This window comes from Vicugna pacos, chromosome 17 (genome assembly GCF_048564905.1).
Source record: "Vicugna pacos chromosome 17, VicPac4, whole genome shotgun sequence".
Classification (NCBI taxonomy): Eukaryota; Metazoa; Chordata; class Mammalia; order Artiodactyla; family Camelidae; genus Vicugna; species Vicugna pacos.
The window spans coordinates 33443880-33469735 of NC_133003.1; the positions used below are offsets into that span (position 1 = coordinate 33443880).

A 25856-nucleotide genomic window follows, 5' to 3' on the forward strand; every position below is an offset into this window, starting at 1 on the left:
CGACTACCCTAGAGACCAACCACCCTTACTTTCTATCTCTATCTCAGCACCTTGGGTTTTTTTTTTTCAATCACAGCATTTTTCACAATGGCAATTTCATATAACATATCGTTTGCTTATCTTCTGTCTCTCTCAATAGACAGTCTCACCACAGCAATTTCACATCATTTTGTATCATACATCTAATGCCTAGCGCCTGGCACTTTGCAGGTGCTCGAAAAGATTTGTTGAATAAATTAATGAGGAAATGAGTAATAAGGAGTTACTAAGTGAATGAAAAAGAATATGAAAATGAATATATGCATATACATATGCATGACTGGGTCATTATGCTGCACACCAGAAACTGACACATTGTAACTGGCCATACTTCAATTAAACTTAAAAAAAAAAAAGAGTTACTATCTGGCCCTTGTTCACACATCACATCAAAACTTGATCACTTCCTATTGTAAACTTCATGAAATCTTTGTACCCAACTGACCAAGGACCTATAGCTCATTACTACTTTTTCTGTGCTAAGGAAATGAACTTGAGAATTATTCTACAGTTGATCTCAGTAAGTTTGTGACTCCAAATACATATTAGAACAGCTCATGTCCCTGCACTGGGTCAAACAGCCATGGGGTGGGCAGCTCGACAAAGGCCAGACAGATCTGAGCACAGCTTGTCCATGGCAATGTGACAAGAAAGTAAACCAGCTGTTCTTACAGGAAAAACAGAGTTTGTCTGATTGTTCTCAAAGACATTTTAGAATGCCGTGATTCTAAAGAGTTAAACAAGAAAGGCTATCAAGTAGCAAGCACTGTTCTATAATGTCTTTCTTTTTCTTCTCTGCCCCTCTTCCCTCCCTTTACCCAACTATTATTTTGTTCATTCATTCATTCATTCATTCATTCATAGATTTATTCATTCATCAAGCGTCTTCAATGTTGTAGGTACTATGCTAAATGCTGGGGGAAACTCTGCTTTCTGACCTCAAACAGCTGATAACATAGACAAGGCAAACAGGCACAAGGATTCAGAGTGCTAACTGTTACAGCAAAAGTATTTTCAGGGTGATATAAGAGGTAAGAGGAGGGTGTGTCATCTGACCCCATGATTCATGGGGAGGGCACAATCAGCAAGGGGTGCTGAAAGGATGCAACATCTCGATTGAGGCCTGAAGGCTGAGCAAAGGTCACTGAAACAAGGGAAGGAGCTGGGCAGCCTTGCTGTGATATAGAGGTACTAGGGAGGAAAGAGAGTACTCTGGGTGAAGGTTAAAAGAAGAATATTTGCAAGGCCTAGGAGACTTACTCCTTAAAGCTAAGAGATGTATAACCCACATACTCACAATTCAAGTTTGATCAAAAGACCTCTGCAGCTATAAGTAAATTCCTATGTCAGATTATAATAGTATTAATAAGTAAGGTTTTTTTATGATAGTAATTTTCAAAAGAATAAAAAACTTGTGCTTTTTTTTTTTTAAAAACTCAGCCTCATAAGCATAAGAATTCTAAAGTAAGTAAAATCGAGCACTGAAAAGCTAAATAACTGGCCCAAAGTTGGCGAGTGATTTTTAAAAGCCCAACATCATGATACAGAGGCTAAACTGAAGTGTTGATTGTCACTGGAACCCTCCATTAGGAGTCCATAGTAGCAAAGAGAAGTGGCATTTGTGGAAGGGCTAAAATGTGCTAGACAATGCACTGAACCCCTGACTTAATCTGATAATCATCACTATTACTCTTCAGCTCAGTCTGCCATATAATTCCCATTTTGCAGACGAGCTAACTGGAGCCCAGAGATTTGAAGTCAACTTTTCAGAGCCACACATTGAATGGTCTCTTTTTTACAACATGGTGCTTCTAGGGCAGAGCCAAATGGGATATGAATGCCTGGAGGGAGCATTCTTCTCTTCTCCAGTTATTCTGCTCTACATCTGAAAGTCCAGGCCCTACCCTTCTGGTACCATAAAGGCACACTGATGTCACCTCAGACCTGTTCGAATGGCTATTATCAAAAATACAAGAAATAACAAATTTTGGCAAGGATATGGAGAAAAGGGAGCTCTGGTGCACTGTCAGTGGGAATATAAATTGGTACAGCCATTGTGGAAAATAGTATGGAGGCTCCTCAAAAAATTAAAAATAGAACTACCATGCCATCCAGCAGTTCCACTCCTGGGTATTTATCTGAAGGAAATAAAACCACTAACTTGAAAAGATACATGCACCCCCATGTTCAGTGCAGCATTATTTACAGTTACCAAGATATGGAAGCAACCTGAGTGTGTACTGATGGATAAACAGATTAAGAAAATGTGATATATATATATATACACACACACACACACACACACACATATATATATATACATATACAAATATAATTCAGCCATAAAAAAAGGAAATCTTGCCATCTGTGGATGGATTCTGAGGGCATTATCCTAAGTGCCATAAATAGACAACTACTACATGTTCTCACTTATATATGGAATCTGAAAAAAACCAAAAAACAAAAATGAACGTACAGAGAACAGGTTGGTGGATGCCAGAGGTGAGGGGTGGGGAGTAGGTGAACTGGTAAAGGTGGTCAAAAGGTAACAAAGGTCCAGCAGAAAGATAAGTAAGTCCAGGGGATGTAATGTACAGCAGGGTGACTACAGTTAACAATACCGTGCATTAACTTTGAAAGTTACTAGAAGAATAGATCCTAAAAGCTCTCAACACAAGAAAAAGAAATCTGTAACTCTGTGAGGTGATCAAAGTTAACTGTAACATGGTTGTTATTAACAATAACTATACTTACTGTAGTGATCATTTTGTAACAGATACATAGATCACATCAGCATAAAATTCACTTAAAATTAATACATTTTATGTCAATTATATCTCAATAAAAATGGGGGAGAAATAGCATTGCCATCAACATTTGTGTAACAAAAAAGAATGCAGTTGCAGTATCTCATAATGGGTTATGATAATAAACTTAGGATCAAGCCTTGCTCCTTCTACTTGCTAGGTATGTGACACTTGGATAAATGACGCTGGCTCTCCAAGCCTCAGTTTCCTTGACTGCAAAATGGGATAACAATAATAATAATACCCATTTTGACTAGTGATGACCACAAAGCAACTCAGCACAGTGCCAGGCACTGTATTCCCCCTGTTCTGAAAACCATGCCTGGTGGGAGATTCCTGTCTTACTATTCACAGCTCCGAACCTTTGACGGCTTGTAATTTCTGTTTCATTCCAATGTCAGCAGATATGGTCTTGCTTTTCAACATCCCTTCCCCCCTTTCTACAACTGAATCTTCTTTACTACTAATGTCCTACCCTTGCCAGCCAGACGGTTCCCCAAGGACGCTTACTGTTTTCTTTAACTAGACATTAACTTGGAGCAGGAGAAAAACAAGTCTGTCCATTTCCGCATCAACAGAGCAGTTTTTCAGATGCCCTTGGTTTTTTTTTTTTTTAATGTTGGAAATCCTTCACTAATTAATCAGGATTTCAATGAATGCCTGTCTTGTAGCTGACAGACAAAGTTGCGGAAGGAGGCAGAAATCCAGAGTAGTTCCTACCTAGAGTCTGCCTAGCGGCTGTCTGAATTCATACAGAATGACCAAATCTGAACCCACATATTTAAAATATTTCTCCCATCTCCCCTCCTCCTGTGAAAGTTATCTTTAGGCCTTTGGCCCAAGGCCTGTTAAACTTTTTCTGGAGGCAGCCAGATTCGGAACGTTCAAGAACACAGGCACAGGGATGGCAGAAAAAGGAGGAGCTCTCCCACCCGGGTCAGAGCGAACTGCTGGCCGTCTGACAGCAGACCTTTTGGGACAGAGCCAGCCTTGTCACCGTGCTGGAGGGCTTCTCAGGGGAACGGATGTGATGATAGCAAGGGGGCTGAGCGGAAGCCCTGGCAGGTGCCCACTTCCTGGCTCTACTTACTTCTTGCCACTCCTCGGTCCTCCAGGCGTAGAGCGGACACGGCGGGGCTTGGCAGGCGCGTTCCGACTCGGGTCTGCTGTACGGGTCGCACTCAGTCTCTCTGGCTATTTTGTGCGTTCCCATCTGACAGCCCACATTTCTCCGCCGCACACCTTGGCCGCAGGACACCGAGCACTGAGAAGACGAGAGTGCGTAAGTGGGAGCTCTGGGTCGTTTTGGGGGAGGGGGTGATCACTGGGGTGGAGAGGGTCACAGAGAGGATGGGGGATGCATTCCTAATCCAACGACTTTCACAGCTATCACAAAGCTTCCCAGTCTCCAGTGAAGGGGCCCCAGGATAATGTCTTAAATCTGCAAACTCACTGCCTATCAATGCCGGTGAGCGAGGAAGAGCCTCAAGTTTTAGGGAATCTCTGAAGTTAACAAAACTGCTGGACGACTGAAAAGGCTAAGAGGTCATTATGAAACATTCAGTATAAGCTAGAAATAGTGCTGTCATGTGAAATGAAAATCCCAAATGATTTCTATCCTGGAAGATTGGAGGTTCTTGAAAATTGGACAGAGGTCTTGTACAAGAGAATTTCTTGGCAGATTAAAAGTATAACTCAAGGAGAGTAAATTACTGGAGCTTTTAGGGCCTTGTAAGTAGAATTACTCTCTCCAGTCTCTTCTTTCTCTTGCTCCCATTCCTGGAGATGGGAGAATTTTGTTTAAAACGATGGAATTCGTTAAAGTAGTTGTGTCTTTATTGACAACCTCGAATGCATATATGAAAAATAAAAGCTGACAAAGAAAAACCATTTCCTTGGGGGTTGTGTTTTCAGCCTTTGAAAAATACTGTTAATCAGGCTGAAACATTTTGTTGACCAAGCTGCAAAACATCATATTAATCTGCAATTAACTTTCCCCTGAATTAATTTTTTAATGGTTTCCCTCATTGCTGGGTTTCATAATCTCACTTCTGAGCAGGACAAGAATTATTTTATTAAGCTTTTGACAGTCAGAAACTAAAGCAACATTGGATTGGACAGAACAGCCTGTTATTTCACTTAGGTATTGAAAATTATTACCAAGTTTTTGTGATAGCTCAGCCTCCATTCATTTGTCTGATTGAGAAAACAAGCTTAACATGTATTAAAGCCATATTCCTGAGAGGAAGCCTTCTTAAAGAATAGAATCACGCTTTCAAATTAGACAAAGAGTCTTGTCCAATTAACCTGTAGCGGGATTCATCTTATTCAAAGGCTAATGGGAATTTGCTATTAGAAAGCAGACCCTAATGAATTTCCCTGCATATTAATTTTATTTCCATTTCAGATTTAAAAAAAAAATAGGTGACAGTGTTTAGAGGGCAGCTCGGGAAATCATATCATTTCAGATGAGTCTACGCCAGGCAGAGAGCTTAAATGTTCACATCAAAGCTAGCTGAAGAGAAGGAAATATTTTGGAGCAACATAGCTACTATTGTTTGGGTTTAATTGTATTAATTGGATTGAATGAGTTTGTGACCCACAAGAAACCAGACTTTTAAAGTCATTATGTCCAGGGTGGAACGAGAGGGTGCCTAAGCACAAGTGATTGCCTCATCTACAGAGGATGGCCATTTAATACCTATGGGAATTACATGTGTATTTCCCACTGATTACACTGGAAATGAATGAACTGCAATATGGGAGACTTAGCACATGAATGACAGAACTTATCATCATCGTCATTGGCAACGAACAACCGAAAACACCCTTTGGCTATTTGAATCTGGGATCTTAAAAAGAAAACAGTACACTTCTGGAACAATGCATCCAAATGGAAATAACAAAGAAAAAATAAGAATGACTAAGTAAACAAATTTGGGTTTGGCATAGGGCTGATATAGGTTCACAATCTCATAATGCTTTAGCAAGCTAAAGAAAAAGGAAAAAACGGTAAAGAATTTTAGAGTGTACACTATTCAGGCTCTAAGTAAACGAAATTTCTTTTTGATGCTATTGTTTGTTACTGAGTAAATTATTACTTATGGGTAAGGTATTAAGAGCCATGAGGATCCAATCTTAAAAATCACTTCCACAATGTTTGATAATTTTTCAAAATGCAAATTAAGGCAGAGGAAGTTTCAATTATACACCATGTCGCTGTGGCTTCTGATTTTCATAATGTCAAAGCCAGCTTTGAGTTAACACATTCAAAGGTTTCAACATGACTCCTATGCACAGCAAGGTATGAACCCTGCCTCTGTGAATACTGCATCCACAGTAATCTTTGTTAAAATGAAGTGCGCCCCATTAGAGTTAGTTCTCTGTGTTCGTTTTTTCTTCCTAAGCTGTCCTGGGGGAGGCAACATTTTGCATACAAAGCCAGCCAGGCTTGTGTGGTGCATTCTGAGAGATTTGTGCAGAAACCCCATGAATAAAACAGCATCAGAAAGACCTCTGCATGACCCTGGAGGTGGCGATGGTGGTGGTGTGTGCACATGTGCGTGCTTAATTCTTCTTGTTCTATTTAGTCCAACTTTTACTTAGTCTGCAGAAGAAAAAGGTCGAGCAGTCTCTATTAATGTCTCCCCTCAACCACCGCTATCATTCCTGCACGGCAGTCTGTTTGTGCAAGTTTGAAAGTAGATGTTTTTAGTTCCAAACTACTGAGCAGGAAGCTGTGTTTCATCTTTCTGTACCCCCTACTGTGCAATGCTAGTGTGCAGAACTCACCGATTTAAAGGGGGAAACTTGATGCTTACTTCCATAGATAAAAAGAAACTCTAAGGAACTTCTGATGTTTGGGGAATTGTAATAGACACGTGAAAACCTGGAAAGAATTTTACATACTTTCTTCAGTATTACTGATGAAATTATGGCCATGACATTATTTAAAGGAGAGATTAGCTTGAAAAATAATGATATGAACCAACTTTAATAAATAACAGGTAACAGTAATAGGAAGCTTACTAAGTAAGCACTTACTATGCCGGGCTCTACTCTAGGGTTTCTCAACCTAGCAATTCTTTTTTGTTGGCAGCTGTCCTGTGCATTGTAGGAAGTTTAGCAGCATCCCTGAACTCTACCCACCAGATGACAGTTGCATTTCCACTCCACTGCCAATCTCCAGACATTGCCAAATGTCCCAAAAGGTACAGAATCACTCCCAGTTGAGAGCCTGGTTCTATGCTAAGTCTACATGAAATATCTTTCATAGTCTTAATCAACCTTTTAAGTACTCCACCAATAAGTAAAACAAAGAACCGAGATCATTACCCTAACGCAAGCAAAAACAATCCCCCCCCCCAAAAAACAGTAGATTCTATCCTAGACAATAAATCAAAGCTAGGCAATGTATCAAAGCTGTGGATTAGAATTTGGCTTCCAGTTTTAAAATATGGTGCTAATAGGATGCAGCCTTTTGTACTACGTCAGCAAGAGTGTGGGTGCAAAGCCTGCATTCAAACAATTCAACATCAGTGCTTGCAGTTCAAACACAAACAAAATAGCGGAGAGCACGAATCACCAGCGTACTCCAGTTCTCATTGCTGACTGTGTGCACGTGGTTTCCTTGATGTCTCAGAGGACACATGCTCCACATTTGCCACGTTTCTCCATTAAACACTTGCAGAATACTTCAGAACCAGACACCACATGCAAGCCGCTCTCATTGTGATTACAAGAAAAGTCCTAACCAAAAATGGCTGGTAGGTTCATAATGCAATTTGCTAAGTCTCCATTCTGGCATGAGCACTGAAGGGCTTTTAATTAACTAGGGATTAATTAGGAGTATGGGATGAACATATATGAAATAGATAACCAACAAGGGCCTACTGCATAGCACAAGGAATTATGTTCTATATCTTATAATAAACTATAATGGAAAAGAATCTGGAAAAAGAATAGATTTATGTATATGTATAAATGAATCACTTTGCTGAAGCATTGAAACATTACAAATCAATGGTACTTCAATTTTAAAAAACGAAAATTAAAAAAAAAATCAGTGGGGAAAAAAATTAAGTTATTTCCCCGAATTTAAGACGCCAGTGAGTCCAAGACACAGTGTTACTTTCTGTATCACTCAGAAAGAAAACAAGAGTGATTAATTAAATCAGGGCATTCCATTGGTTGTGAGGGCCATCCTGATGACAGAGACGTTAAAGGATAAAATAAACAGGCATTTCTGGATTGAATGAATTCATGAGTGATGAATGATGATGATGTGTTACTTTCATTCTAATCTGATCATTTATTCTGTTTATTTCTAATCTCCATTTTTTTTTTACTCTGAAATGCTTTTGCATCACAGGACTACAGAGCCCCCACATTCATCAAGCTGAATAAGAATCTGATGCTGATTTTGTCTTAAAATTTCATCCCTCAGCTCTCAATAAAAATAAACAAATTGAATGCAGACTTTTGGGAAAAAATGTTTTCAAACTTTTGTGAGGATGAAAATTTTCTTGACAAACTCAAGATTTTCAAAGGATGTAGAAATGAAACATTCCACTCTAAACCTCAAAACACCCATTTTGAGGGAGAGACTAAGAAGAATAGCATGGCTTTACTAGTTTCTTCTCCCAAAATTCTATGTGTCTTACTATCATCAGACATTTTGACATGATGAAGAATTGCGATCATTATTCTTCCTACCTTGAAGATGAGATAACTTAGAATATAGCTACCAGCAGAAAACAGAAGGACCAGGTAGGTGTGAAATCTTCTAAGTATTGTTGCAAATGGATAATCATTACTCTTGCTTTGTATCCCCACCTTAGGGAATAATTCTGTTTACCACCGGATCATTAGTAAACCAATAATCTTTAATCATGCAGACTGTCTTTCTCCATCAACCACTGGGTCTGATTATTTTCAGGTATGCTTCTAATTTGCACAAATTGGATTTTACCCATGCAGCACCTTGTCTTGCCTGCTTTTATAATTCATTTCTACAAATCAAATCAGAACATTAAAAAGTTGGCCACAGACCATTACATAACTGTGTTTACTTGCATTTCCCTCAAAGGTAACTAGACTTTTCTAAGCAATCATTTTGAACAGGTGCAGTCTTTTCTGGGGAGGCATTCGGATAATCCTATTACCTTATGTTTGAAAAAACCCCAAGGGCTCAAACCTAATCATCCCAGCTTTGTGAGCAATTAGAGACTTCCCATCAAGATCACAGGATACTAGAGTCAAACTCACTCTGTGTTTACCAATAAAGGGAGAAAGTTTTTTTTTTAACTCATCCTTTTTTTGAATGAATTGGCCTTTAAAATGAGCATCATTTAAGCGCTCTAAACTTAATATTCAGGACAAGATGCAAATAGTAAGTAGACGTTGGGGAACATAACGAAAACTAACAGAGCATGGAGGTATACAAGAGGACAAGATAATTAGTGTGGTATCTTAAATAATGTTAGCTGCAGGCTTTTACATGAATTGAATAGCTCCAAAAATAAAAGGGCTGGAAGTTAGAGATGACAATAGTCACTTAGACAAACCACTAAGGATGACCAGGATGAAATGCTGCCTAAATCTGATCCCTGAAGGAAGCCAGAGGAGGAACTAGCTCTGGCTGGGCACAGATAATTTGATGGGTAAATTAAACCAAAACCAAAACCAAAACCAAAACCAAAACATGATCATTATGATAAAGGCCTTGAGAGGGCTGAGGCTACTTTGCTGGGGAATGAAGCAGGTCACGTTTTCTATCTCTGTGAAGGGGAACATGGTTGGGAGGTGTGGGGGACAATGGTGACAGCTCAGGGCATTTAAGAAAAATTCACTTTTCTAGCGGAATTTTCCATTAGTCATGTTGAAATGGAGGATTCTCAGCTCCTCCCCGGGTTAACACAGCTGTGCAAAGCTTCTCTGGGGTCTTAGGAATCAAGATCCAGGCCCTGAAAGAATCCATTCCAGAGGCTTCCAACCTTGAACCTAGTTTTCCATTGATTCTCAGGATTGTCTGCCTACCTCTCCACTGCATAGGAGGACCACAGATTCAGTAAAACCTCACTGAATCAAATAAATGAGGAGAAAGAGCAGCATGAAATGCAGAATCTATGAAAAGAAACTGGGCCTTATTACTTTTAAGTTAAGTACCTTCAGCCTAGCTGAGGAAATGTATGCGTGTGGAGTGACAAGGTCTACTTGAAGGAATGGACTTGAAGCTAATTTGGTCCACCCATCAATTGTTTTTGGTAAAGAGAAGCTTCTAAAATGCCCTCTTAAATTCAACAGGGAAACTCTCACATCCAGTTCCTAACTAGGCTACCAAATGTTTAGAATTAGTAGAGTCTAACTGTAAACAGATTCTTGGGTACTTACCCACCTCCCCTTTCTCATTGGATATACGCACATCGCACACATCCAAACAAAATATTACTCTTGAGAGCTTATTAGATTTAAGACCACTGAGCTAAGTACGCGGCATTCATTACCGCATTAAGTCCTCATAGAGCTATACGAAGTCATCACCCAAGGTCGTATAGCTGGGAAATGACAGAGAATGCCCCCTCTGTCCCTCACCTCTGTTGTATAGAAGCTGATGGGCAGGGAAATACTCTTACTCTCTAATACTTTATACTGACAGCCCTTTAAGAACCTCAAAGGTCAATTCAGACCCAATTCCTGCCAGATGACCATAGTCAACCTTACTGGCATCTGAATGAGTGGTTTTCTAAGTGGCCAGTGATTATAAAAATGCCATCAGCAAAGAGTTGGGGGGCTACTCTATCCTAGACAGCTGACACCTCCATTTCTACCACCACTTAGAATTAATCCTCACAGCCATCCTCTGGGAGGTATTATCCAAAGCGCCCAGGGCTGAGGCCACTTGCCCACGGTCCCATGGCTAATGAGTATCCTGCCATGAAGATTTTCTCCCTCCCTGTCCCCGAGCTCCCCTCTGAAAAACCAAAACTGTGCAGGGAAACAAGCCAACACACGGGTGGCCCAGGTAAGGAAGCAGTCATTAGAGGAGAAGCGTTGCTCACCTGACTCCAGGCGCCAGCCTTCCACTTGGGGCATCTTCCTCCTCGGCACTTTCTGTGCCCATTTGGCTTAGCAAGGTGTTTACAGTAATCACTTTCTAAATGGCTTCCATCTTTTGCCATGCAGTAAACATTTCGTTGTTTATGCCCTCGACCACAAGAGACAGAACACTGAAATATAAAGCAATGGCAAGGTTGTTGTTGTTTTTTTAAAAAATCACAAGGAATTTGATTAAAAAAAAAAAACCACCAAAAACCCCTGTGTTGCGCGAGGTTAAGATCACTCCTAACAAGAGTCATCATTCCCCCCTTTGGCAGCACCGTTTTGGATAACGTCTCAAGGCTCAATATGGAAGGAAGGTAGCACTGGAGAAAAAAATGTCAACAGCATTACAGCAGGAATCCTGTCCAGTATTTTGGGTCACTCAAGAGGGAGGGGAAACTCTGATAATTCAGGCCAAAAAAATGAAGCCCATGAACCTGAAATTACCATGAAATTCTGACTGAAAGAAGTCCTACTATGAATTAGTAACGATTCCTTCTGGACATCTCACTTCACGCAATCTCTGATCAAGATATGCCTTCAATAAAATGCCTCGCGATTTCACTCTTTTGGAGGAAGGTGCGTTTCCAAAATACAGCTGCATTCCATTTCCTAGCGAAATGATTTAAGGAAACTCTTATACCATTTTTCAGAGGATAAGCTCTCATTTTCCCAGTCCACAGGAAAGAAGGTGAAAAAGGCACATCAGAAACTGAAAGGTAAGCCAGCAGGTGAGTCTGTGCCAATCTGGGGAGGGAGGCATTACCTTTCAACTTTGATCTGCAGGTTCACTGAACTGTTTTAAATGTGACCTTGTCTGACCACATCTAAGAAACTTGACTTTGATTTCAGAGTAGGTTTCTCAGAAAGGTTTAGGAATCAAAGTGCCCATGGAGTCGGGACAAAAATGTGATATGACAGCTTCTTGCGGAACAGGCAAGAGGCTAGCCCCAATGAGTACGCTGAGATATTCAACGTCCATTGCCTCATTAGCGATTACAGAAGTCATTACCCTTGGATCAGAAGCTGGCTGGCTCCGGTTTTCAAGCCACATTATTTCCCAGTGTAACGTTCTTGCATTTCAGAGGGAAAGGAGTTTAAGAATGAAGAGTAAAATGTGAAAACGCAACGAAAATAGTTTTCAAGTGTCATTTCCTTCTACTCAAGATTTCTAATTTCCCCTGCCGACTTGGTGATTTTTGTTAACTTCAATGGCCAAAGTGCCTTTTTATGCCTAATGAATAGTATCGCGTAAAACATACAGCCTAATATAAATTCAACCACGAACTGTTACCAAGCACGCTCAAAGTTATACCATTCACAAATGTGCCAGACATGTTCTTCTAGTAAAGACAAACCATTATACACATTTCAAGGGTAGGTGCTAGAGAAAATTTAAAATATGTAGGTCAATATATTTGGCTATAACTTTTTGATTTTAGAGATGGAAACACTGTTGTTTTCATTTGAAATCTCACCTTGTGAATGTTATGATGTGGAGTAGTGTTCTGAAACCCTTAAGAGAGAATACAATGTGAAAGGAAGGAGCCAAATTTGAAATTTTTTCCTATACCGAAACAAAAATTTCCATCTTTCAACCTACAGTGTTTTTGAGGTAATAAAGATTTTGGGCTCTAATTCTAGAAGCCTTTTAGAATGAATCTCCAAGAAGTACCCCTACAAACCCATGGTCTAATGACTAACACAGATAATTCTACTGTTAGTTATTAATAATAGGAATACTTAATATATTAAAGTTACTTCCACACCCCCCAAAATACAGGCACAGCATTTGGTGTGAGTTCATTTGTTTATACAGCAAGCATGTACGGTGCACCTACTAAGTTCCAAGAATTATGTAAAGGGCTGGGAATGTAACAACAAACAAATTACCGTAACCCCTGCCCTCATGTTGCTTAACGACCAGTGAGGGAGATCAGCATTAATTAAGTGATGACAAAAGTAAATACATACTTGTTCATTCAGATGCGTGCTCTGAAGGAGTCGGAGGGGCTGGAGGGTTTGTAAGAGGGCTCCCTGAGGCATTCTCTGGAGCCAGACCATGCAGAGCTCTTGGGTCATAATAATACATTTTATTCTCTATGAGATGGAAAGTCATTGAAGAGCTTGAAGTCAGGGTAAGACAGGGTCACAATTTTGTTTCAAAAATTCTACCATGACTACTGAGTAGACAATGGGTGGAAACCAGAACACTAACCAGGAAGCTACTGCCGTTGTCCAAGTGAGAGGTGATGGTGGCTCAGATTAGGGTGCAAAGTGGAGGGATGAAGGAAGCTGATGCACTGAAGACATCTTTTTCTGAAAAAGGAACGATAGTTCCTGATGGATCAGTTGTGGGGTGGAGAGGAGAGGCAGAGTCAGGAAGGACTCCCAGGTTTCTGTATGGGCAGCTAAATGGACAGTGATGACATGAAAAGAGATGGGAAAAGCAGCATTGAGAGTCAGGGATATATTTATTTGTAAGAAAGAAGCTGAATTGAAAGGATATGGGTTCATGGGTGGTAACACGTGCTCGATTGTGGTGAAGAAACAGTTGCCTTAGAGTAATCAGATGAACACAGATCAACATAAAGCAAGTCTACCCTGAGGGATCATCGCTTCAATATATAAATAGTCCAGACAAGCCGTCCCTCCACATGGAGGGGAAAAGAGAGCTGATGGAAATGCTAACATAGTCATCTGTCCATTAGTCTGCACATCCCATGAGCACAGGGAGGATGGCAGCTTTGTTCATCACTATATTTCTCACACTTTGTATAATTCTTGGAACTTAGTAGGTGCTCAATAAAAGTCTGTTGAATAAACACATGAAACAGATCCCATTTAGTGGTCCTTGGAAGAGACAGCCCGAAAGCAGAGAGCAATCGACAGAGGCAGAATTAGAAAAGGCACACCTTTCTCCCATTTATTATGTGTCAGGCACAGCTCTAAGACTTTACATACATTATCTCATTTAATCATCCCAACAACCATAGAGAGAGGTAGTATTATCAGACACAAATGGTGTTTACAAAAAGGCATAACCACAACGCTTTATATACATCTCTTCGCACATGACTTCGTCACAAGCGGCTAGAGTGTGGGACCAACAATAGCACAGTGAAGACAATTAAATCATCAACAACATCACTGATAATAATTCATCTGAGGGGCACCCCTGGTGCAACCAACATCCATCACCCATGAAATGAAGATGGATGAAGTCGATTTGAAATAGGATGCCTAAAGAATCTTTTTAGTATCTGGATCAGCTGCATCCTACCTATTCATTCCTATATATGTGTTTCTTATTTGAGGACTTGAATGGAACTGATTTGGAAAAGAAAGACTGACACTTCAGCATGACTTGCTACACATAATATTTGCCTAAAATTAAGATCGAAAAGTGATAAGGAAATTCTCAAGGTATCTAATCTGATAACTAACCCTTTTCATTTCATGCTTTCTAACTTACCAGTGAAGAAAAGCAGCTGCTTGTGGAAAACTTCCTACCTAACAGGTTTATTAATGGGTCTATTATGATTCCATAAAGAAGTTACCATTTTAATAATCAAATAAACACAGGTTTGGCCCTTACATTCTGAGGGAAATTTCCATCTGATCATTTCCAGTCCTTTCTCAGGCGCTGAGTTTTGCATCAATGCATGTCACTGAGATGGAATAGTGAAATTCAGTGTGTCACCTCGTATGTATTAGTTACTGGTTACACATCTGAGGGTTCTTGCTCTGGAGAATATTTAATTTCTTATATTTGCAACCAAAATAGCCTCCTACTTTGCCAGTAGGACTGTAACTTTTCTCCTGTGGGGAAACACCCCAACTTGTTTTAAAGAATGATTTTTCCTCCAAATTTGAGCAACACTCTCAAACAGTGTAATCTCTGCTTGTTATATAGAAGCACCAAGGTCAGGACCTCAAATGCCAGGGCTTTCGGGCTTTTGTTTCCGCAAGGTCGTTCAAAGAGAGTATTTAATGTGGAGCTCTGTTCAGATGTTGTCTTAACTTTTTAGACTAAAGTCGAAGAGTCTGGAAGCCATGCATTTCAACACATCCGGTGGAGACGAAATTCAAGGCCTGGGCAGCGTGCTCAGAACCTCCACCGAGGGCTGGCTCTCTCTCTCGTGGTAGCTCTGGCTATGGCGTGGATATGCGTCCCACAGTTCCCGATGTGCCGTCCCTGGCATTAGGGATGCCCTGCATCGATCCTTTCACTTACATTGATGTGCATGGTCTCTTAGTCACCGAGAAGCCAGCAAACAACCCCAGTGTGTCTGCCTGGATGAGAAGGGCCGATGACCTGGAAAGAATGAGACTCCCAGCGCTACCAAGGCTGCTGAGAACCTGGACGTCCAAATGGAGATGGAGGCCCACACAGAAGTGGTAAGGACACCATGAGGAACCAAGGAATAGGAAGGGGAGGGTGGAGGTCGGGGATGTACATAGAATCTGGCCAGAAGGAAATGTCTTGGTGAGGCTGGAAAATGCTGGGGCTCAGAGGAAATACTGGAGCGGGTGGGGTGTGGACCAGTACAGCCTGAGTTGTAGCAGGTGCTTGACACATAAGGGTTAATGGGTGGTCCAGGAGGTCAGCCCTAGCAGACTGTCTGGGCACAGTTCTGTATGTCTGCACGATTTCTATCTCCAAGTGATCTGGATACACAAGACTTTGTTTCTGTGAAATGTGTTATGGAGGATGCTGAGCAACCAACAAGTCCATACTTCTAAGCAGAGGACTGGCTGACAGCAGGTTAGAAATAAGACAGAACTGAAAAGGCCAAGAGAAAGGTCATGTACTAGAAGTCATTAGCAAGCAAAGTCAAGACCCTCTTGATGGAAGGATTTTTGACAATCAGGTAACAAACTACCACTCTGAGACAGGCGGGCAGAGTTCAGTTGTGAGACAGGAGACTGTACTGATTATTCTTTGAGGCTTTTCCCTTGTGGTTTTATAAAATATGAAAATAACACCTAAATCACGTCATTTAAAAAATGAAGTGTGTCTTTTCATAACAACAAGCTCCTCTCAATTCTACTCTTGTTTTGACTTTGTTTAACCAAACACAAAGTCAAACCTTACATGGAAAGCTACGTTATCAGACAGGAGGCAATGCGTGTGCCCACGGTTCAGAGCTGCCTTTGCCAATTACAGTGACGGATGACGTGAGGACTGCAGGACTGTCACACTATCAGGAAAGGCAAAGGGACCCCAGCCTGTATCCTCTGTTCCACCAGAAAAAAAAAAGTGAGTGTAAAGATACAGACTGAGGGATCAAAGTTTTAAAACTGCTTAATATAAGACTTGGTAAACCATGCGGGCTGGTCACATAGAAAAATAATAGTAGCTGTAATCCACATATGTTTATTTACTGTTTTCCATACAGTAGGCAGTGGGCAAATATTTATGGGAATGTGTGAACACGTGAAAGCTACAGTCATCACGGAAGTGTACTATAAACCAAACACCACGCTTTCCTAACGTTTTCAAGAAAGAACCACCTGGGACCTGACTCAGAGCTGATGCTGAACTGATTTGGCACATGCCGTTTAGACTCAAAAAGGCCACCCCAAGAGCACTCTTCCACTTGGAGTAGAACTATTAGAAATCACACTAGCTAACTTTCATTGGGTTCTTATGATGAGTGGGACCGGGGGCAGATGGGCACTGGCTTCTCTCAGTTAATCCCTACAGCAGCCGCGCAGTTCAGGTGCTATTAGGATTCCTTTTTACAGACAAGGAGACTGAGGATTAAAGAGGTGACATCACTGGCCCAGGGTCACAGAGTGAGGAAGCAGCAGGGCTAGCTTTCAAATAGAGCATGTGTGTCTCCAAAACCACCGCTTTCTTCCTTAAGGTACAATGAAAAGAGGGCCTGGTTAAGAAAACAGGCTGCTCACCTCTGCTCACCCACAGCGATAACAGAAAACAAGGACCTCAAAGAAATGTCCCTTAAGAATATTTTGGAGACCTCTGATTGCTTAGTCTAGCAGAAGTAGAGTGGTTATGTAATATATTTCTGACTTTAATATTTTCTCCACAATACCTTTAGCATCCTGGAAAGAAAGACACTATGAAAAGCAAATAAACAGTCACATAAATAAAGGGCCACATTTCCCTATGGCCAAAGCCACACCCTGGTTTTCTCTTGGCTGTTTTCTAGGGTTGATTCACCCTTTGAGGCTGGTCTGATGCCACCTGGTGAACGACTGTCTCCGTTCACTGGTGAACGGCCCTTTGCATGGTCATGAATGGAAGGTTACATGTAAATTGTGGCCTGCCGATTCACCAAGGACTAACTAAACTCTCAAATGTTTGAGCTGTAGGTCATCTCAGAGGTTTGACAAATTTGTTTGACAAATTCAACACTGTGGAAAAGGAGACGCGGCATGCTCACAGTCACATGACAGGGAAGGAGTAGATGGAGACTTAGGACTAAGAGGAGTTGGTGTACCCAGCACAGAACAGTGTTTGGTACCAATTGCACTGGGGATCTGTGACCAGATTTGGTATTCTGCATGGTTCCTGGGAACAGATGTTCTGATTCTTTCCACGCCGGTTCAGTCATGCTCACCCAGAGCTGGCACGATGGGCTGGGACTAGCCAAGGCAGGCATGAGTTCTGCACCTCTGGCTCTGAGAGACTTCCAATTCCAATATGAACAAGCATGGGTTTAACCACCGCTTGTTCCAAGGGCCCAGTTAAGAATAAACTCCATGGAGTGGCTGGGCATGGGTATCATCACAGGATACCACAGCTCACACACGGGTGCTGGCCTTCACCCTGCTCTAAGATGTAGCCCTTAAAGGCACATATTTTGGAGTCAGACAGACCAAGGTTGGACCGGGGTTGGAATGTTATCTGCCATTTTGCCCCGGTGCCACCTGGGGCAAGTTACTGACCCTCTCTCAACTCAGATGCATTCTCTGTAAAATGGAGGTGGTAGCCCCATCCATCTATACTCAGTGGAGTTGTGTTACAATCAGACAAGACAATGCATAGAGAGCTCTTGGGGTTTTGGCCTGAGAGTGTAAAAATCAACACACGTTCACTGTCCCTGCTACTAATGCTTCTACTCAGCAGAGTCTTTTAAAATATCTTCTAAGACGTAGGTTACATGGTGAATATTTAAAAAAAAATGGAGTCGAAAATTAACATTCTAATACAGGCACTGCTGGGTGAAGGAGAAACTCAGCCTGGCAAAATCTCACCCGTGTGAATGGGTGAAAAGCTTTCCTTTCTAAAGGTCACAGAGAAATCCCCAGAGCAGATATAAACATTGATGATTCCTTCTTTTCTGTGGGGGCCCGTTACACTCTTACAGACTCTTACCTATTAACATGGTCTCTTCTAACCACAGAAGACGGAAAGACATGTAAGAAAAAGAAAGACACCACATCTGAAAGCCGTATCTCTTTTCTACGCCATTTCCGGCTCAGGCTTCCTATCGCAAGAACGCCTGGTGTTTCTCATTTGTTTTTTTATGTTATTTCTTTAAACGTCCTGAGGCAGAGAATCAGCACCAGCGCTAATCATTACCAAACACAGACTCACTGACTTGCATGCTCTGTTTGGCTCAGCGGTGGGAGTGGTCACAGGCCTTTGTCAGAAAGCTGATCTCCTTATTGGTGACATGAACATGCTTAGGGAAATGTTTATAGGGCTTCTCACAAGACAAGAATGGCTCTGAACAGGGGCATCAGGGAACCAAAATGACCGAGGAGGAAGGAGAGAAAGCTTGGCCAGGAAACAAGGGCTGTGACTTCAGGGCGTAAAGCCAGTGTTGACAGGCCTGCCTGATGGCCGTTCATGTTCAGGACCACCATGGCACTTATTATCATGAAAAGGAGCTGAGAAAGCCTGAGATTGGCAGGGAACACCATGGAAGAAAGCGGATGTGGGAGTCACGGTCATTGCAGCCGGATGGGGCATTGGGCCATCCTTCCAGCCCAGTTGCCCCCAACACCCTGAGCCTTTGCAAAGCTACAAAGGTCTGAGACTGCGGGAGAAAAGGAACTAAGATTCACATGTCAACTCTTGGAACACACTTGAAGACTCCTATCAATACTATATCCAAGTAGGTGGCCCTGCATATGCCTCGCAGGGGAGGTGGCAGGGCCAGGCAAAGAAGAAGAGGCAGTGAGGGGTGCTCACGAGCCCCACACTTCCCATCACCTCCAAGGATTATGAGGTATGGGGCTCTCCAGTTGCCCCTCCCCCCACCTCAAAATGTGACAACTTCATATTAGAGGAGAGGAATACGATGTAACATAAAATATAGTAGCATGTGAAATTAGCTACGGAAGTCGTGCAAGCCAGATTGGGGTGGATGCTTTCTGTTCAACAGGAGTACAAATATTACAGTTTCTCTCCCCACCAAGACTGAAACAAAAACCAAGAAAATGTACACAAGCTGTAGGCAGTGAATTCTAGCATGGAGGGTACATCCAGTGGTGCCCTCGGGCATGTGAGACATGTTATGTCCTCAGGCCCTGATACCCCAAACATGCCCTCTGACCCCCCATTCCCCCCCACACTGCCTACTTTTGTAAGGCTTCTTCTCCCTGTCAAGGTTAGACGTGGTGATGCGTTGTAACCTGACTTCAGCAAAATCACAACATTGGCATTTTTGAGGAAAGAGGTGAAGATGGTGCCAGGACCCACACTCTGCGCTTGCCACTGAAGTGTTTATGAAGGCTGCCTGGAAGATAGGGAGGGTAGCGGGTGAGGTTTTGGTTCTATCAGCCTTGATTCTCAGCTGTTTCAAAGATGAGCACAGAAGAGTCTGAATAAGTAAGTGATGGAAAAGTTACAGCTGCTGGGAACAGGGACCCAAGTTTCTTGGTGCTTTGAAGACAGATTGTGACTGAAGGCCCACACTGGAGGGATCAAGGCTACCTGGAGATGTCATTCTGCTGAAAGATGACAGTGCTCGTGAAGGCCCACTCGTGACTAAAGCTACAGTCACAGGCAGCCAGCCAGGCACAGACACGGGAAGCTGAAGTCACCTTTGTGAGTATTTCCACGGAAAAGCAATCCAGGTGGGCTGTCTTTGGACTGTCACGTACCCAACCGATGTCTGTCCCTTGGGCATCCTCCTCCTCCCAAAGAACTAGTCTAAGTATCATTTAGTCATTTAAAAGACACCAGGGCAGAGCCCATTTAACTGCTTCTTCCAGTCTTCCTGTGCCTGCCTGTCTGGTCCTTCCTCCATCACCTTTGCATGAAAGGAACATCTTTACTTGCCAGCATGTCAACTATCTTGCACTGAAAAATTTACAACTTTGCGGGGAAAGTAGTTCATGTAATGAATTTGCTTTTGGGTGGATTTTCATGCCACCCCAGAACTGAAATATGCATACCTATCTGACCCTATAAGCAGAGAAATATATCTCAGCAAGAGGGAAAAAGGCGATCTTAACCATCATTGAATTAGATCCTCATCCTCCAACTGTAAAATGCTCTACTGGGAGTTCAGAGAAGACCAAGTTACTATCAATGTGTACTGTTCAAGACCTTTGTGGCTTTCCTTGTCTCCTCCTCCTGCTTAACTTTTGTAAAGAAAAGGCTGGTACCACTATGAAAGGACGAGATGAGAAGAAATAAGAAGCAGCTAAATGTAAATGGCTCACAACATGGAAGATTAGGCATGAGAAGTGGCTTAAATTATGTTCGACGGTTTTCTGTGAATCTAAATTATTCCTGAACTACTCTGAGATTTATTTCAATGGAAATCCAAGGGTTGAGACAGAAGAGTGTGGCAGTGAGAAACCTGGTTTTGGAATCAATCAGACCTGGTCTGACTAGCACTCGCTCTTCCTTTGAGATCTTACGCGAGATGCTTATCCAGGTATGAAACGATGGTGAGTGAGCGTCTTAAACTGAACACGTCCAAAAACCGAAGTCCTGATCTTCCTACCATTTCTTCATTTCCATCATTGGAAAGTCTATCCTTCCACTCATCCACTGCTCAAAATTTGGAGTCATCCTAACCCCTTTCTTTCTCTTGTCATCCCGTATCTGAACTCGGAGCAAATTCTTCAGCACTAACTTTAAAAATAAATCTTAATCCTATCATTTCTCACCACTTCCACTGAACATGCTCATCTGAGCCAATATCTTCCCTCCACTGGCTTCTTAATGGTCTCCCTGCTTCGGCCTTTATTCCTCCTGTAGCTTCCTCTAAATTCAGAAGCCAGAGTCATCCTTTTAAAACAAATTCATGCTCCTACTCAACTCTCCCTCCCCACAATGGCTTCCCAGTCAGTAAATATAAGCAAAAATCCCTCCAACGGTCCTTTTCTCTCCCCCCGCCATGATCAAATTCCATGTTCCTCCTCATCAATTTCATCTCTAATTTCATATCCCACCGCTCACACCCCCTCTCTTCCGGCCACACTGGCCTTCCTTGCTATGGCCAAGATCTGCCTGGCATACTCCTGTCTCCAGGTCTTAACCTGAAATACTCTTCTCCTGGGTATCCACATGGCTTACTTTTATATTTTCCCACATCTCTGCTCACATGTCACCTTACTGGAGACTTGCCTGACCTTAAAACTACAGTTCCCATCTCCTCTTCTACGCTATTTTCTCTCTAATTTATTTTTATCTATGGCACCACTTTTTTCCCCACAATATATATTTAACCTCTTTTGTTTTGTTTTTTATTTATAGGTTATCTCCCCCTCCCCACTAGAATGTAAGCTTGATGAGTTCAAGGATTTTTGTCTATTTTGTTCACTGCTATCTCCCCAGTGCTCAGAGCAGTGCCTGGCTTACAGAAAACACGCGAATCCTTTTTGGAACACACAAATGAATGCATGAATGAATTGTATCTAATAGAGCCGAGGGCCACTTATCTCACAAGAGATTTTAAGGATTAAGCAAACATTCGACACAATGCTCAGTTCATTGTAAGGACCAAACAAATAGCTCTTGCTCTCGCCTATCTCCTGCGTCCATTCAGTCCAAAACTGGTTAAACACTCTTGTGGTTTAATTTTTAATTCATAGTTAGAGAACTAAATACCGCACAGGGGACATCTAAGAAGGAGGTTATCTGAGCATGTGATGTAAGATAGCAGATGGCAAATGGTAGAAGCTGGAAACTCAGAACACCATGCTGTCCTGCAAAGTCAAGTCTAACAGTGAAGGTTCGGCTCACAGCGCCTGAGACCACCGTGTACTCTTGAGGGTCACAGACTTGTTTTTTTTCCCCAAAAATGTCACCTGAGATCGACACGTTTGCCAAGTGAAAAAATGTAGATATACAGACTGAAAATAGACTACAAAGAAATGTAATGGACAAGAATGGGTTCTATTGAGGCCAGATACTATCTCCATTCTGGCTGGAAACATCTAAAAGCAAACAAAACAAAAAAACCTAAAACTTACACATCTGTTCCAAAATAATAGGTCTAAGTTTGAGCCTGAATTTTTTAGGTTCCCTTTCATTTCGAAAAAGGCTCTCAAAGTATATGGTATTCAGGACTATAAAACCAACGTCAAGCCTGAGGTTTTGTAACTATAGACTGAATTTGATAGAATTAAATTATTGCCACCCTCCTATACATTCTCTACAAGCGAGCCATAGCAAACCTCTCTACTAAGTGAGGGGGTTATTATCTGAATAATAGGATCAGACTGTGTCCAGAAAGGTCTAGCTTTCTAAGTTCAGCAGATTTTTCTTACAGATGTACTAATTCACATCGTGCTGTAAATGTCCAGGAGAAAACCGGCCCTTTTCAGAGCTCTGGTCTGAGAATGCTGGGTGACCGGGGCTAATTTCTGAGTTCCTTTGAAAATCGTTCAAAAGCAACTGAAGTGTTAAAAGGGGCCTATTCAAAAATTCAGACTCCAAAGCTCAATTTCAATGGCTTTTAAAAAGCAGAGGAGAGCTAAATTGGTTTCCACTAGAGCAAGAGCTCATTTTTTGTGTGTCTCACAAACCAAAATCAGTATTACTAGAAGTTCTGAAAGCCCTACAGGAGAGGAATTGGGAAAGCATGAAGTTTTGCAGTCAGTTGGGTCTGGATCGAAGAATTATGGATTGTTATGATGGGTGGGAAACTTGCTTAGCCTCCCTTGACTCAGTTTTCTCACTTGCATAATGGACATAATAGGGCTCATTTTTCAAAGATTATATAAGGACTAGCAACAATGCTTACAAAGCACCAGGCCCAAAGCTTGGCTCACAGAAGATCCCCAGTAAATTAGAGGCCTTCTGTTATTCTTTCTCCACTTCTGGTCAAATTCATCTGGCCAGCTGCAGATGGGCATTTTTATGTGCCACATCAAGACATATAAGACAACTGGTCATCAGGTGGTGACTGGGATATAGAGAAACCCACTCATTCAGGAAAGTGAGATTTCATTGGTGACTTTATCTTCTCATAGCCTAGAATCACTGGCAAGATTATAATCAGGTAGAAGGCAAAACCTCACTTTTAATTTGAAAGGGCTTTTAACATAATTAGCCCATTGGTAATTTAAGGTTCTGTTTACTTCTGGAAGGTGGTGCCCACTCGTCTTATGGAGAACCAAGTTCTCTTCTAGAGCCCCAGTGTGTATGCCTACTTTTTTGTAAAAATTTCTAGTCTTCCATCAAATAAAGTTTAAATGTTGGGGGAAAAAATCCATATTTCATTAGAACTTAGGTCCTACCATAAAACTTCTGAGGCTGATGACAATGTCTTGGGTTCATTTTGCTTGCCTTTCCTCTACCTTCTCCTGTCTCAAAGCTCTGGTGTCACTTACTAGAGTTTATGGCCATCATTACCGACCCTTTTGAAGAAGGAGAATTGAGATTGATTTTCCTTCTTGGGGCCAGGAGATGCATCATCTAAAAATGTTCTCTGTCCCACCAATCTCAGAGTTGTGTCTGCCATCCTGATCATATATATATATGTGTGTGTCTGTGTGGCAGGGGGGTTTGAGGTTGCTAAATTTACAGCAATTGCCATCTGCTAAAGCAGGAAAGATTTGCAAAGTGGAAAAGGAGAGCTGTGGAGGGGTAGAACTTCAGAAACTTTCTTTCCCAGAAGTTCATGTTCTGAAGAACAAAGTTAATGCCACACATCTGAAAAAGCTGATCACAGCTTCCTCTGATGGGTTAAAAAAAAAAAAAACTGATGGGAAAATAACTGACTGTGAAAACCTCGTGATCTCTAAGACGTAACAATTTATCTTCTCCGAGAGGAGGAAGAGAACAATTTCAAAACCTCTAAGACTTCTCTGAATTTAAAAAAAGACCGGAACTTGGTATCAAACATATTTGGGAAATCCTGCAGACTGTATACCTCCTTAATGCCCATGAGAATATGGAAAGGCAAGTTCTGCTGTAAGAAATTCATTAAACCCTGAGGGAGAGATGATATCGCCCCCAGGGGACAGTACCAATGTCTTAAGACATTATTGGTTATCACAACCAAGAGGATATGCTACTGGCATCTAGTGGGTAGAAACTAAGGGTGCTGCCAAACTTCCTGTGATGCCCAGAACAACATCCTATAACAAATAAGTGTCTGGCAAAATGTCAATAGTGTCGAGATTGGGAAAATCTGCTTCAGACCCATTTATAACTCATGGAACACTTTCTGTACCACTGTCTTGGTCTCTAGTCAGAAACGTGGTCTCCTACTGCCCAAATAAAATGCTCACTAGGATTAATTATGCTTTTACAAAAGTACCCCCTCTAAATTCCTAAATATTCAATTCTGAAACCAATTCCCAGATATAGCTGGACCATGATACATGTGCAAATTCTCTCATGGATGAGGGAAGTGCTGTTTGTTTGAGGCATCCAATGCAAAGGAGTGTCTGTCTGCCTGCCTGCCCGCCTTTATCTATCTATCTATCTATCTACCTACCTACCTACCTACCTACCTACCTACCTACCTATCTATTGGTCTGTCTATCTATCTCTATACTATCAGTGCTATGAGAACAATACGAAAGTATGAACCTGTTGGAGTAGTCTTTGTTTTCTTAGAAATTCCCATCCTCATTTAAGCCTTTCTTTCCAAAGTCAGTCCCTCCTGCCAAAGTCACCATGCAGAATGTCTACGGACCACATTGGGCACATGTATACACACTAACAACTTCCCCTCCAGGCTCCAAAAAAAGACTGAGTGATGCTGCTTGTTGATTTGCAAATTCAGGGTCTGTTTAGACAACTTTGAAACCTCACATTTGTAGGTCATCCTTGAGAATCTCTGACTGACCTTGCTGGGTTCTTAGCATTTCACATACTATTTGATGGCAGATGCAAATCTCCAGAGAGCAGTGTTTTCTGACAGCAAACCAGTGTTCTTCAACGGGGCTTGCCACTAAGACTTCAGCTTTGATTTCTGGCTGTGAGTCCTCCCTCTTCTGTGGGGGCCATGCTGTGCATCGTAGGACGCTTAGCACCATCCCTGGCTTCACTTCATTAGATGCCAACAGTACCCCCCAAACCCGTTTGTGACAACCAGTGATGTCTCCAGACATTGCCCAATGTCCACTGGTGGATACAAATCAGCCCCAAATGAGAACCACTGAATTATCCCAAGGTTTCCAGAAAGTCCTTCAACAAGCTCTCAAAACTGACGGTTTTAATGGATTTGATGAGGTGGGCAAGGTACACAGACCTTTTTTGTGGATGGGGGTGGTAAAGGGCCCACAAGAAATCAACCTAACGAGGTCAGGATCCTAGGCTAAAAGGGTTGGGATATCCTGGTCTCTGGAGAACGTGACGTGTACAATGTAAAATCAATTCCCATGCACAGCAATGAAGATGGCCACTACCATGAAACAGACAGGCTCTTCCGGAGGCAGCACTGCCTCCCTGACATCACAGCCGTGACCTGCCCCTGCTATGGGGTTCCCAGATACTTTCCATCTGATTAAGAGAAAACC

The 25856-nt window shown here is 41.9% G+C and overlaps 1 protein-coding gene across 1 annotated transcript in view; it reads right to left on the reverse strand.

Moving 5' to 3' along the window:
• Positions 1-25856, reverse strand: part of ADAMTS9 (ADAM metallopeptidase with thrombospondin type 1 motif 9) — a 155988-nt gene that overhangs the window by 31541 nt on the left and 98591 nt on the right. Inside the window, exons 29-30 of the mRNA XM_006196467.4 lie at positions 10907-11074; positions 3937-4110 (exon numbers count right to left, since the gene is read on the reverse strand). Of these exons, the coding sequence (XP_006196529.1) occupies positions 3937-4110; positions 10907-11074 (342 nt within the window). The remainder of the gene's footprint in view (positions 1-3936; positions 4111-10906; positions 11075-25856) is intronic.